The sequence below is a fragment of the Sapajus apella genome, unplaced genomic scaffold (assembly GCF_009761245.1).
Source record: "Sapajus apella isolate SASKATOON/1434 unplaced genomic scaffold, GSC_monkey_1.0 scaffold68, whole genome shotgun sequence".
Classification (NCBI taxonomy): Eukaryota; Metazoa; Chordata; class Mammalia; order Primates; family Cebidae; genus Sapajus; species Sapajus apella.
The window spans coordinates 5,217,874-5,232,742 of NW_022437008.1; the positions used below are offsets into that span (position 1 = coordinate 5,217,874).

Consider the following 14,869-nt stretch of genomic DNA (forward strand, 5'->3'; position numbering starts at 1 on the left):
AATTTCTCACGTCTTTTTCATAGTTTTGAGTGGCAATATGGATTAAGAATCCCACCTTGGTGAGGAAAAGGGATAGAGTCCGCAGAGGGTGAGAAAAGGAGGGATAGACGAGAGGAAGAGTTGGGGCGGGTAATACTCTGGACTGAACCCAGGAAGCGACCCTCATGACCCAGCTGGGGCCAGGGCAGTGAGGCTGGTGAGCGCTATGATCGCGGCGTCTAAAGGCGATCAAACGGGGGTTAAAGTATAGCAGGACTAGGCTGTGATTTGCAAAAGCAAAATGCATTCCTAGGGGTGGAAACCAGGGAGGAACCCAGGAATTGCTCCAACACAAGAAGGTGGAGCCGGCAATACAGCGAGGAGAGGGAAAGTGGGCGGGACCGTGGCTAAAGGGACGGGGCTTAGGAGACGAGGCGGGGCTTAGGGGAAGAGGCGCGGCAGGGAGAAACCTGAGCGAACTGGCCGGGGGGCTGACAGTCGGGGCCACAGTTCTCAGGGCGAAACTAGGAGACCCAGGAAACCTAAAACTGGGGTAGGCATGGCGAGCTGCTCCTCACCCGGTTCTGCACCGTCTCCTCGGGGGCTGTCGAGAATCGCGTCCGCCGCCGGAGGCAGAGCGGTGGGGCGGGGGGCGGGGAGGACTGGCCCCTCCGCGCCGGAACTCCCGCCATGACAGAGGTCAACTTCTCCGCCGCATCGTTCCGCGCATTGCCTCCGGACCCTACGGCCGCCATCGTCGCGCCGGAGCCGGGCGACCGTTACATCCCCTAACCGCCGCCGCCTCCACGACTCACTGGAACAGCAAACAACCGCGGGAAAGCCGGCGCCGCCGCCTATTGGACGCGACGGGCCCGGTCTGGCCAATCTCAGGGCTGCCGGGCGGTGCTCCTAGGACCAATGGGGACGAGGAAGCGCAGCGAGTGCCTGGCGGGGCGGGGCTACAGCTAGTGTACAGGATGGGCCTGATCAAGCGTCGTGGGGTCTTTCATCCAGACTGCGTTTTCATTATTCGCTGGAACATACAGGTTTTAACTTTTACGAGGCTAAGGCCACAGCCGCCTCACCTCGGTTTTTGCCGCCACCCAGAGGAACTATGTGCGCTCTGACGGTCGCCCGGATGTAAGCAAAGGGCGGGGCAAGTTGATTCGGTTGGCGCAGGCTCAGAAACGCCGTGACGACGCCTCTCAAACACGTGATGAAAGTCGGGTTGGCGACGGGCCGCCTTTGCGCAGGCGCACAGTACTCGCTTTGGCTCATTCGCCACGTGACGAGGGCGTGGCTGTGGGACCGGAGGGGGCACCTAGTATACAGGCGCTCTCAGCTCTGCCGGGTACGTGACGAGACTCCAGGAACGTCACGTGAGGCAGGGTTCGGCGGCGCTCGGCGAAAACCAAAGTGCAGCCGCTGACCTGGCAAAACTCAGAGCAGCTGGGCAGCCATGCCCAAGTACTGCAGAGCGCCGAACTGCTCCAACACTGCAGGCCGCCTGGGCGCGGACAACCGCCCTGTGAGCTTCTACAAGTGAGCGCAGCGCGGGGCGGGGCTTGGGGGAGGCGGGGCCTTGGGAGGGGCGGGGCCCGAGCGTTAGCGCTGTTGTGCGGGCTTTGGGTCTCGCTCGAGGGTGTAAGGAAGTGGGGTTCAACCGTGAGGAGACAGCATACCCGGCAGTGGACACTGCACATGCAAAGGTGCAGGCGTGGGAAACAACAGGAGTAGACAATTAACTACAGGTAGCGAACGGAGCGAGCCGAAGAGATGTCCACTCGCCCTCCCCACGCATTTGAGCCGTCTGAAACTCATAACATCCGAAACTGAGCTTGCGATCTTGTCTCCCCCAAAACCTTCCAGTTTGTCGTATCTTAGTAGTTTACTTCATTCTTCTTGTTGCTTAGGCTAAAAAATATAGTCATCCTTGCCTCTTCTCTTTCGTCATACTTGGGAAAGTCAGAATTAGCTTGGACTGTGAAAGATCTGTCCTCTTGTTTCTCGGCTGACATAAGCCAACTGGCGGAAGAATTACGAGGAAAAAAATTTCTTTCCTTTTTTTGCTTTTTCTTTTTTTGAGACAGGATCGCTCTGTCGCCCAGGCTGGAATGCAGTGGCACGATCACAGCTCACTGCAGCCTCGACCTCCCCGGCTCAAGTGATCCTCCCACCTCATCCTACCAAGCAGCTGGGACCAAGGCACGCACTACCAGACCTGGATAATTTTGAAAAAAAATTTATTTTGGCCGGGCGCGGTAGCTCGCGCCTGTAATCCCAGCACTTTGGGAGGCCGAGGTGGGCGGATCACCTGAGGTCAGGAATTTGAGACCAGCCTGGCCAACATGGTAAAACCTCGCTCTACTAAAAATACAAAAATTAGCTGGGCCTGGTGGCTTATGCTTATAATTCCAGATACTCAAGAGCCAGGAGAATCGCTTGAACCCAGGAGGCAGAGGTTGCAGTGAGCCGAGATCATGCCACTGCACTCCAGTGTGGGTGACAAAAGCAAGACTCCGTCTCAAAAAAAAAATTTTTTTTTTAAAGAGAGAGATAAGATTGCACTATGTTGCCCAGTCTAGTCTCAAAATCCTAGGCTCAAGTGATCCTCCTGCTTCAGCCTCCCAAACTGCTTGGATTACAGGCGTGAGCCACTGCACCCAGCCAAAAAAAAAATATTTTTCTTGGACATACTGCAGATGTAAAGTGGCAGAACTCCCATCGTTTGAGTGACTGTTGCTTTCTTAGTAGGAAACAGTTGTCTAAAGTCAGAGATGATCACACACTTTGCTGTTTAAAATTATATCAAGTAAGAATGAAACAGCTCACTTTTGCCTAGAGGAGCTAAGTCACTTTGACACAGAAAAGCAGTTCCTATTTACAATCCAGGTTTGGAGCTTCAGATAAGGAAACAATATTCTACATCGATCTAAACCTTATTGCTTCTGCGAAGACAGAACACTGGGCCCACTTCACCATCCAGACCTGATCCCTTTATGCACAGTTCTGATTTGCTTTGAGCCAATCCGAACACTGCTTCATTTACATTTCACCTAAAAAATAACTTTGTTGAGACTCCCTCTTCAAACAAAGGCCCATAGGGCCTGTGGCAGCGGTCCCCAACCCTTATGGCACCAGCGGCTGGTTTTGTGGAAGACACTTTTTCTACGGATGGGGTGTGGTTGGGGGAATGGTTTGGGGATGAAACTCTTCAGATCATCAGGCATTAGATTCTCATAAGAAGCAGGCAACCTACATCACTCACATGCCCAGTTCAGAATAGGGTTCACACTCTTATGAGAATCTAATGCTGCTGCTGCTCTGACAGGAGGCAGAGCTCAGGTGGTAATGTGAGTAAGCCCCTGCTGAATGCAAAGAACCCTGACATATCTTGTCCTTGCCGTCACTGAGCTCATGGATAGGTGAGGGGTCAAACACTGAGGAACTGAATACAGGACCCTGGAGTTACCCATGATCCTTTTCATCCACCGCTAGTCCATTAACCCGCCCTTTGGCTCCACCTTCAAAACATGTCTCCATCCTGCAACAGCCACAACAAAGTCTCCAACACCTTGATAAGACAGAAACGCAAATGAGAAAATGCTAAATAAATAATTAAGAAACAAGAAAAGATAGGCTGGGTGTGGTAACTTACTCCTGTAATCCCAGCACTTTAGGAAGTCGAGGCAGGAGGATTGCTCCATCCCAGGAATTCAAGACCAGCCTTGGGCAACATGGCAAAAACCCCATCTCTACAAAATATAAAAAATTAGCTAGACGTGGTGGTATGCACCTGTAGTTCCAGCTACACGGGAAGCAGAGGTGGGAGAATCACTGGAGCCCAGGAGGCCTAAGCTGCAGTGAGCTGTGATTGGGCTGCAGCACTCCAGCCTGGGCCTTGTTATTGTGAGAGCTTGTCTCAAAATAAGGAAAAAAAAAAACATATTCCCAGACTACTTCTCATCACATCCACTGTCATCATGTAGTCCAGGCTGCCATCATCTCTCTTTTTTTTTTTTTTTTTGAGACAGAGCCTTGCTCTGCCATCCAGGCTGGAGTGCAGTGGTGTGGTTCACTGCAACCTCTGCCTCCCAGGTTGAAGCAATTCTCCTACCTTAGCCTCCAGAGTAGCTGGGACCAGAGGTGTATACCACCATACCCAGCTACTTCTTTGTATTTTTAGCACAGATGGGGTTTCACCATGTTGGCCAGGTGGGTCTTGAACTCCTGACCTCAGGTGATCCACCTGCCTTGGCCTCCTAAGTGCTGGGATTACAACTGTGAGCAACCACACCCGGCTTGCCATAATGTCTTAATGAGACACAGTGATAGCTGCTTGCTGGCTTCCCTGTTTCCATTCTTTCGTTCTTCTGTTTCTTCCTTCCTCCTCTTTCTTCCTTTCCTATTTCCTTTCCTTTTGATGAACTTTGGCTCTTGTTGCCCAGTCTGGAGTATGCTGGCACTATCTCAGCTCACTGCAGCCTCTGCTTCCTGAGTTCAGGCGATTCTCCTGCCTCCTGAGTATCTGGAATTACAGGCATAAGCCACCAGGCCCAGCTAATTTTTGTATTTTTAGTAGAGATGGGGTTTCACCATGTTGGCCAGGCTGATCTTGAATTCACCACCCTCGGCCTCCCAAAGTACTGGGATTACAAGCATGAGCCACCGCACCTGGCCCCCCGTTTCCACTCTTACCTCTCTCATAACAACAACAATAGTTACTTAAGAGAGTATTTATCTTATGTCAGGCACTGTTCTAAGTGCTTTGTATGTAATAATAAGGAGGGGCCAGGTGCGGTGGCTCACACCTGTAATCCTAGCACTTTGGGAGGCCGAGGTGGGTGGATCACCTGAGGTCAGGAGTTCAAGACCAGCCTGGCCATCATGGTGAAACCCCATCTTTATAAAATAATAAGGAGGAGGAAAATGATGACAGATGTATACAACAGCCAGGTGACTGTATAAAAATCAGTTCATGTCTTTATTGGCACCCAGCAGTGACTAGCCCATTTTTACCTCAGGGCCTACCCCTGAGTCAGTCTTGCAGAAGCCACTTAATTAAGAGTTTGATGAGAAGCAGTTTCCAAAAGAGGCTTAGGAGAGGGCCTGGATGCCAGGTGGGAGATAAGATGATACACGTTAAGGGAAGTGGCTGCCAGGAAATAACTTGAAAGCCTGCCTTAGCAACCAAAGGGAACACTCATCAGTTTGTTCTCATTCTCTCTCTGTCTCTCTGTCTCTCTCTCTCTCTTTTGAGACACGGGTCTTGCTTTGTCACCCAGGCTGGAGTACAGTGGTGCAGTGTCAACCTCCCAGTCTCAAGCAGTTTTCCCATCTTAGCCTTCTTTTTTTTTTTTTTTTTCATTTTATTTTTAAGCTAGCCAAGCATGCTTGTCGGGGGAGGCAATGTTAAATCAGCTTAACAATAACCCACAACATTCGGACCAACTCCATCTCAGCCTCCTGAGTAGCTGGGACTACAGGCATGCGCAACCATACCTGGGTAGTTTTCATTAGCTCTGTCTTTGGCGCTTTCAGGGACAGTGGCAGTGGGGTTATCTCTTATAGGGGATTTATCACTTAGAATCTGCTTTGCAGTAACAACGTCCTGTAATAAGAGTTGCTGAAACAAATTATGTGGTCTATGGGAATCGCTGTGGGTGAGTTATGCTATACTAACAAACTTCTCAGATCTCAGTGGCTTACTCCAACAAAGGCGTATTTCTTTTTTTTAAGAAGGGGGTCTCTATCACCTGGGCTGGAGTGCAGCACCATCATAGTTCACTGCAGCCTCAAACTCCTTGGCTCAAGCAGTCCTCCAGCCTCAGCCTCCTGAGTAGCGGGGCCTGCAGGCGGGTACCACCTTGTCAGGCAAATTTTTCTAATTTTTATAGAAATGAAGTCTCATTGGGCAAGGCAGAGTGGCTCATGCCTGTAATCCCAGCACTTTGGGAGGCCGAGGCTGGTGAATCACCTGAGGGCAGGAGTTTGAGACCAGCCTGGCCAACATGGTGCGACCCCGTTTTTACTAAAAATGCAAAAATTAGCCAGGCATGGTGAAACCCTGTCTTGGCTGGGCACAGTGGCTCATGCCTGTAATCCCAGCAATTTGGGAGGCTGAGGCGGGTAGATCACCTGAGGTCAGTTTAAGACCAGCCGGGCCAACATGGTGCAACCCTGTTTTTATTAAAAATACAAAAATTAGCCAGGCATGGTGGTGTGGGCCTGTAATCCCAGCTACTCAGGAGGCTGAGATGGAAGAGTCACTTGAACTGGGAGGCAGAGGTTGCAGTGAGCCAAGATTGTACCATTGCACTCCAGGCTGGGGGACAGAGCAACTCGGTCTCAAAAAAAGAGGGAGAAGGAGGGAGAGAGCAAACCCCATCTCTAATAAAAATATAAAAAATTAGTTGGGCGTGGTGACAGGTGACTGTAATCCCAGCTACTTGGGAGGCAGACGCAGGAGAATCACTTAAACCCAAGAGGCGGATGTTGCAATGAGCCAAGATCATGCCACTGCACTTCCCCTAGGCAACAAGAATAAAACACCATCTCAAAAAAAAAAAAAAAAAAAAAGAAATGAATTCCCACTATGTTGCCCAGGCTGGGCTTGAACTCCTGGGCTCAGTCAGTCCTCCCGCTTTGTCCTTTCAAAGTGCTAGGATTCTAGGCATAAATTATCACAACTGTCCCAAAGGTGTATTTCTTGCTAACATTATGTTCTTTGCAGGTCTTTTGTGGTCCTACTCTACAGTATTTTAATTGGGGTCTCAGGCTGAAGAAACTGTCCTTATTTGGAATATTGCTGGTCTTGTGGGAAAAGGAAAAGAGAAAGTGGAGTGAACCACCCAATGGCTCTTGTTCAGTTTTATATTTAGAAGTGGCCCATGTTACTTTCACTGGCATTCTGTTGGCCGGAGCAATTATATAGCAAGCCTCAAGTCAGTGGAGTGGGGATGTATAATCCTTATGTGGAGAGAGGCAGCAGACGTTCTGAACAGTAATACAGTCTATCACAGGGTTTATTTTCCCTCTTATAGAACAAGTACAGAGGTTGGCAAACCAGCACTGGGATAGTAGCTCTGTAGTCATGAGAAATGAGAGCCCTATCTCTTGCCTGCTTGCTTGCTTGCCTGCATGACAGTTGCCTTCTGTCGCCTGAGCTGGAATGCAGTGGCACAGTCTCAGCTCACTGCAACTTTCACCTCCTGTGTTCTAGGGATTCTCATGCTTCAGCCACACAAGTAGCTGGAATTACAGGCGCATGCCACCACACCCACCTAATTTTTGTATTTTTAGTAGAGGCAGGTTTCACCATGTTGACTGGGCTGGTCTCAAACTCCTGGTCTCAAATAATCCTCCTGACTTGGCCTTCAAAGTGCTGGGATTACAGGTGTGACCCACCATTCCTGGCCTCTTTCTGCTCTGTCATCCTTAGCCTGTGGCTTCCATCCAAGGTGGCTGCTAGTGCCCCAGCCACCATTGCTGCCATTCCTTATAGGAGGAAAAGGGAAGGGAGGAAGAGCAAAAAGTGTTCAGGTCTAAACTGAATCAGCCTCTATAAGGCCTTCCCAGAAACCCCATTCAATGGCACTTTTTTTTTTTTTTTTTTTTTTTTTTGAGATGGAATCTCACTCTGTTACCCAAGCTGGAGTGCAGTAGTATGATTCCGGCTCACTGTAACCTCCGCCTTCCGGGTTCAAGCAGTTCTCCTGCCTCAGCCTCCCAAATAGCTGAGACTACAGGCGTGTGCCACCATACCCAACTAATTTTGGTATTTTTAGTAGAGACGGGTTTCACCATGTTGGCCAGGATGGTCTCAATCTTTTAACCTCGTGATCTGCCCGCCTTGGCCTCTCAAAGTGCTGGGATTACAGGTGTGAGCCACTATGCCCAGCTTCAGTGGCACCTTTTCATCATTGGTCACCCCAACTGCAAAAGAGGCTGGGAATTGTAGTCTTTTAGCTGGGCATTTAATCAGCCTGAAGAAATTTTGAGTTATGTTAGTAAGAAAGAAAAAAAGCACTTCTGGCAGTATTTGCCACTCCATGCTCTGGACAAGATGACCACCAAGACTAAAATAGTTTCTGCAAAGGGGAACATGGGGGTATAGCTCAGTGGTGGAGCATTTGACTGCATGCAAAGGGGAACACTTGCTGTCTGCTTAAGGTAGTTTTTTAGAAAGCAGTATTGCCCATTATAAATGCTGCTATCCAGAGGAACAAGAAAGAATAAGGCCAATTAAGGAGACGCTTCTTAGGATATTGACTTTCTTCCTTTGCCCTTTGAGCTGCTGAATCCTGTTGATCATCCCTTCCATTTAAGGCACCATCCCGGAGGTCCTACACAACACTAATGCATTCACTGACCAGAGGGCAGTCACATAGCCCCACCCAGCTGCAGAGAATCCTGGGAAATACAGTCTTTTAGCAGGACACAGTATGGCCTCAAAGAAAGTTGGAGTTTTTAGTAAGGAAAGTGCAGAAGGATAGATAAGAGTAGTCCAGTGGCAGACTCTGTCTGGGAGATGGTGGTGATGAAAATGGAGGAATGCTGTTGCAATAGATCTCATGTTTGTGTCCAGAAAGAATGGGGCTGCTGAAAACATTGGGATCTTAGAGGGAGGCTGACTGCAGCAGCCAGATTCCCTGGCTGTGTGCCCCGAGGTTTTGCTCTCTGGGTGCCACGGCTCTTCTCTGCGTCAGCCGTTCTGTGCGCTTTCACCAGCTGCCCGCCCCCTCCGCCTCCATCTGCCTTTGTCTGAGAAGTCTTGGCGCTCCCCATCTCCCTTCATCCCATTCGCCGCCTCCCCCACTGGTAGCCTCTTTAGTTGCTTTTGTGTCCTTCCTGTGTATATTAGTTTGTTCTCACACTGCTGTAAAGAACTACCTGAGACTGGGTAATTTATAAAGAAAGAGGTTTAATGGACTTACCATTCTGAATGGCTAGGGAGGCCTCAGAAAACTTACAATCATGGTGGAAGGTGAAGGGGAAGCAAACATTTTACATGGCGGCAGGAGAGAGACAGAGCAAGAGGGGAACTGCCACTTTTAAACCATCAGGTCTCAAGAACTCACTCGCTATCATGGAAACAGCATGGGGGAAACAGCCCCCATGATCCAGTCACTTGTCATCACGTCCCTCCCTTGACACATGGGGATTACAGTTCGAGATGAGATTTGGGTGGGGACACAGAGCCAAACCACATCACGATAGTTTTTTTATATAAATACCAGCAAATGTGAATAGACATTCTTATTTCTCCCTTTATTAGTTTCCCATGCTGCTCTAACAAACTTGGTGGCTTAAAACAAGACAAATTATTTCCTAACAGTTCTAGAAGCCAGAAGTCCAAATTGGTTTTCCTGGGCCAAAACCAAGGTGTCAGCAGGGCTGTACTCCTCTGGAGGTTCTGGGGGAGAATCTCTTCTTTGCCTGTTCTGGTTCCTGGTGGCTGCAGGCAGTCCTTGACTTGTGGCCACATCTCTCCAGTCTCTGGCTTCATGGTTGTATTTCCCTTGCTTCTTGTCTGTGGTAATATCTTCTACTCCTTCTTATAAGGATACTTGTAGTGGCATTTAGGGCCAGATGATCCAGGATAATCTCTCTATCCTTAACTTTGTCACATCTTTTGTTATATGAGGTAATATTCAGGCCAGGTGCAGTGGCTTATGCCTATAATCCCAGCATCTTGGGAGGCCGAGGTGTGAGGATTACTTGAGCCCAGGAGTTTGAGACCAGCCTGGGCAACAGGCAAAACCTCATCTCTACAAAAAATAAGAAAGTTAGTCAGGCATGTGGCACATGCCTATAGTCCCAGCTACTTGGGAGGCTGAGGTGGGAGGATTGCCTGAGCCTGGAGAGTTTGAGGCCACAGGGAGCCGAGATCACGCTACTGCACTCCAACCTGGGTGACAGAGCAAGACCCTGTCTCAAAATAAATAAATAAATAAGGTAAGAGACACAGTTTCCAGGGATTAGGACATGGATAGCTTTTGGGGGTCTACCACAATGACTAAAAGCTGAGATAGTCTATTTAGAACCTTGCTTTTTCTCACATAATATGTGCTTGACAAAAGCATGTCAGTTCACAGAGTGCCTCTACATTGTTTTTTTTTTTTTTGAGACAGAGTTGCATTCTTGTCGCCCAGACTGGAGTGTGATGGCATGATCTTGGCTCACTGCAGCCTCCACCCCCCGGGTTCAGGCGATTCTCCTGCCTCAGCCTCCTGAGTAGCTAGGATTACAAGTGCTGGCCACTACATCCGGCTAATTTTTGTATTTTTAGTTGAGATGGGGTTTCACCATGTTGGCCTGGCTGGTCTTGAACTCCCAACCTCAAGTGATCTGCCTGCCTCAGCCTCCCAAAGTGCTGGGGTTACAGGCATGAGCCACCGTGCCTGGCTTGTCATGCAGTATTTTAAAGTAAATTCCAAACATCAGATCTTTTAATTATTTCAGACTCATTTTCTAACAGAAGACTTTCAGAAGCATAAATCCAATATGGTTATCACATCTAGGAAAATGAAATCTTTTTTTTTTTTTTTTTTGAGACAGGGTCTGGCTCTTTCACCCAGGCTGGAATGTAGTGGCATGATCTCAGCCCACTGCAGCCTCTACCTCCCAGGCTCAGGTGACCCTCCCACCTCAGCCTCCTGAGTAGCTGGAACCACAGGCACGTGCCACCATACCTGGCTAATTTTTTTTTTTTTTTCGGTAGAGTCAGGGTCTCCCTATGTTGTCCAGGCTGGTCTTGAACTCCTGGGCTCAAGCAATACTCCCATCTTGTCGTCCGCCCAAAGTGCGGGGATTACAGGCATGAACCTCCATAACCACCAGTTTCTTACAATCATCTAATACCCAGTGCATGATCAGCTTTCCCCAATTGTCTTAAAATGTCTTTTTACTGAATTGTTTGTTGTAGGTGAGGTCCACATTCTGCCTTTTTGCTGATGTTTCTTAAATCTCTCTTAATCTAGAAACTGCACACCCCCTATATTATATGGTTGTAGAAGAAATGTTTTGTTTAGCTGTATGATCTCCCACATTGTAAATGTCTGATTTTATAAACTGCTCTAACAAGTTGATGTAGAAGAACAAATTGGGAGTGGAGGGGCGGGGTAGTGGGCAGGGAGACCAGGAAGGAGGCTGGAAAGGGGTAGTGGACAGGGCAGAGGTAAGCTGATGCTGGGTGTTTAAAAGGTGGAGCTTTTAAATTAATAATAATAATAAAGGCCAGGCATGGTGGCTTATGCCTGTAATCCCAGCACTTTGGGAGGCTGAGGTGGGTGAATCACCTGAGGTCAGGAGTTTGAGACCAGCCTGGCCAATGTGGTGAAACCCCATTTTTACTAAAAATACAAAAATTAGCCAGGTGTGGTGGTGTGCGCCTAAAATCCCAGCTACTTAGGAGGCTGAGATGGGAGAATCGCTTGAACCTGGGAGGCAGAGTTTGCAGTGAGCCAAGATTGAGCCACTGCACTCCAGGCTGACAGAGTGACTCCATCTCAAAAAATGATAATAATAATACTACTACTAAAAGATGGAGCTGAAGAAAGGGTTGTGGTTGTGAGTATGAGATGGAGAAAGCCTGGGCACAGGACAGGTCTACTTCCAGGCCCTAGCGAGGCACAGGCTTGAAGCCCAGAGACCTCCAGTGTGGGTATCCTCCAGGAGGGATGGGTCTGAACCTCATAGCACTGACCCAGCCCCCCGCCACCCATGCAGGTTTCCACTGAAGGACGGTCCCCGGCTGCAGGCCTGGCTGCAGCACATGGGCCGTGAGCACTGGGTGCCCAGCTGCCACCAGCACTTGTGCAGCGAGCACTTCACGCCCTCCTGCTTCCAGTGGCGCTGGGGTGTGCGCTACTTGCGGCCTGATGCGGTACCTTCAATCTTCTCCCGGGCACCACCTGCCAAGGTAAGCGCCAGGAGGTCTTACTGCTGGAATCCGACCCCCAGACCTCCCCTCCTAAGGGAAGTCCCTCCTTGAGTCTGACCTTCAGCCCTCCCCCCCCAACGACAGTTCCTGCCTGAGGTCAGGCCTTACCTGGGCAAGTCCCCCTTGGAGACCGACCCTCCAGCCCTTTCCTCCTGAGTCGAAGTCTGGCCATGGCACTCCTTCACCCCATGCCTTGTCTTCCAGAGTCAGCGGAGGACCCAACGCACCCAGAAGCCAGTCTTGCTGCCGCCTCCCCCACAGGAGAATATACCCCTGCCCCAGGGCCCTGCCATCCCAGTCTCTAGCCCAGTGCACCTAGTGGTGCTGGACCCCACATTGGTGAGCCCTGAGACTGCGGCCACCATGCTCCTGACCCCCCTGGCCCCTGCATCCATTCCTGAGGAGTCACGGCCTGAAGTCCCTGCCCAACAGGCCTGGACCGGGCTGGGCGCAGTGCTGGGAGCACTGCAGCGCCGGGTGCAGAGACTGCAGCGATGCCAAGAACGGCACCAGGCACAGCTGCAGGCCCTGGAACGGCTGGCACAGCAGCTGCATGGGGAGAGCCTGCTGGCACGGGCACGCCAGGGTCTGCAGCGCCTGGTGAGTGACACCCCAGCCTGGAAGCCCCATCCATGGGTGTTGGCCTGGCCCGCAGTGTGTTTTCATTTTGTCTAGGATCCCCTATTCAAAAATCAGAACATTCACCTGTGTTTCCAAATTTCTGACTTGGCCGGGCTCAGTGGCTCACACCTGTAATCCCAACACTTTGGGAGGCCAAGGCAGGAGGATTGCTGGAGGCCAGGAGTTCGAGACCAGCCGGGCAACATAGCAAGACACTGTCTCTACAGAAAATTAAAACAAATTTCTTGAAAAACAAAATCTGGCAATGCCAAGCAACTATTGGTTGGAGCTGAGTAATGATTGGTGCATTTATTAATGCTAAATACTTAATATTTGAGGAGCTCTTACTGTCTGCCAGACACAGAATTATAACATAGTGAGTTGAAAACTCACTATGATCCTTTGAGCTGGAGCTACAAGATTAATTTTCAAAATGCAGTGGGTCATGTGTGTAATCCTAACATTTTGGGAGGCCAAGGTGGGCAGATTGTTTGAGCCTAGGAGTTCAAGACCAGCCTGGACAACATGTTGAGACCCTGTCTCAGTAAAATACAGGAGGCAGAGGCAGATAGATCAGTTGAGCCCAGGATTTTGAGACCAGACTGGGCAACATGGTGGTAAAACCCCATCTCTACAAGAAATACAAAAAGTTAGCCAGGTGTTACACCTATAGTTCCAGCTATTCGAGAGGCTGAAGTGGGAGGATTGCTTGAGCCCAGAAGGTCAAGGTTGCAATGAGCTGTGATTGTGCTACTGCACTCCAGCCTGGGTGACACTGAGACCCTGGCTCAAAAGAAAAAGTCTGGTCTTTCCGGAAGGCTCTGCAGATGTAGCAGCTCTGGGTTTGTGTTCCCAGGTTATAGCAGTCGGCTGGAGCTACAGTGTGGCTGCCTCTGGGGGCTCGAAGTTTGAGACTGGCCTGGGACACAGAGGGACAGTGAGGCAGGGACAGAGCTCAGACTCGGGCCTGGGGCTCTTTGTGGAGCCTGCCAGAGCCCCCTGGGCTGACTGCCTCTCTCCGCCTCCCCTCCCCTCATTCAATCTCTGTCTCCTACTCATCTATCCCTACCTCTCAATCTCCTTCCTCCCCAACATTCATTGTCTTTCTTCCCATCATCTCTGTCCCCCACCTGTTTCCTCACCTCCCTATGTCTCTCTTCATCTGTGTATTTTCTCTCTCCCCCATATCTCTGACCCTGTCTCCACATCTGCCTGCCCCCACATCTCTCTTCCCCGCATGTGTCTGTCCCCCTACATTTCTCTTCCCATTTCCCCATCCTTCTTTCCTCTCCCATGAATGTCTCTCTGGCCCTCACACCTGCTTTCCTGTCTCCTCATATCTCTGCCCACATCTCTCTCTGTTTCTTGACACCACCCCCACCTTTACCTCCCTATTCTTCACCATATCTGTCTCTCCCCCAACTTGCTCCATAATGTTCCCCATCTCTACCACTTTGCCTTAGACGAGGGTCCTTGGACCTGAGGAATCCCAAACCTTCACCATCATCTGTGGAGGGCCTGACGTAGCCGTGGTCCTTGCCCAGGGCCCTGCACCTGCCACAGTGGATGCCAAGCCGGAGCTCCTGGACACTCAGATCCCCAGTGCATAAGGATCAAGACAGACAATGTCACGGGACAGAAGATAGAAGATGGAGGAGGAGAGACATTACACATGGGCTTGGCCCAGCACCACTGCCCGCGTCTGGGGAGTGGCAGTGCCTCCCTCAAGGGCCTGGGTTCCACCACCCCCTTCCTAGGGACCTCATGAACCTTCAGGGTGACCTGGGCTCAAGTCTCTCAGCCCCAGTTCTGGGTACTCGGCTTCTGCCACCCCCAGCTCAGATCTTTGCAAATCAGTACAACTTCAGAGCAAAACAAGTGTTTGGGAAAATTGTACCTAGTTCTAAGGAGCCCCGTGGCTTTGGCCAAGCCTGATACTGAGTTGAGGGTACCATGGTGAACACAGCTGAGAAAATCCCTGCCCTCATGGTGCTCATTCTACTTGAGTAGACGATCTAGTAAACAAATAAAAAGAACATTGCAGACGCGATGAGTGCTATAAAGACTGAAAAAAAATTCGGTTTGGGCCCAGAGTACAGCTCTCTAAAGCCAGGTTTTAGCAGAGACCTGGGTGATGAGAAGGGGCTGTGCTGGAGGGCTGCAGGCCTGGGTTCCAGAGGATGAACAGCCCCTGAAAAGACGGCCTCCTGTCGGGGGTGTGTCAGGTCTGGGAGACAGTGTTGCTATGGAGAAAACCACAGTAGGGAAGGGAGGAAGGGGTGCAGTTCTAGAGCAGAGAAGGTGAAAAGACACCAATAGGTAAGA

General features: G+C 50.2%; 2 protein-coding genes across 6 annotated transcripts in view; one reads left to right on the forward strand and one right to left on the reverse strand.

The window, feature by feature from the left end:
- Positions 1-896, reverse strand: part of WDR62 (WD repeat domain 62) — a 47,947-nt gene extending 47,051 nt beyond the window's left edge. For all 3 annotated transcript variants that reach the window (XM_032249477.1, XM_032249476.1, XM_032249475.1), the window contains exon 1: positions 558-896. In XM_032249477.1, the coding sequence (XP_032105368.1) occupies positions 558-734 (177 nt within the window). In that variant the 5' untranslated portion in view covers positions 735-896. The remainder of the gene's footprint in view (positions 1-557) is intronic.
- Positions 897-1,015: 119 nt separating this feature from the next.
- On the forward strand, positions 1,016-14,590 carry THAP8 (THAP domain containing 8). Of its 3 annotated transcripts, none has more exons than XM_032249527.1 (4): positions 1,016-1,095; positions 11,710-11,902; positions 12,128-12,523; positions 14,008-14,590. In XM_032249527.1, coding segments are annotated over exons 1-4 (738 nt in total). In that variant the 5' UTR covers positions 1,016-1,093; the 3' UTR covers positions 14,155-14,590. The 3 variants fall into 3 exon arrangements, with proteins under 3 accessions (XP_032105418.1, XP_032105416.1, XP_032105417.1); XM_032249525.1 differs by lacking the exon at positions 1,016-1,095 and adding an exon at positions 1,241-1,521; XM_032249526.1 differs by lacking the exon at positions 1,016-1,095 and adding an exon at positions 1,241-1,521 and having other exon boundaries at positions 14,089-14,590.
- The last annotated feature ends 279 nt before the right edge of the window (positions 14,591-14,869 follow it).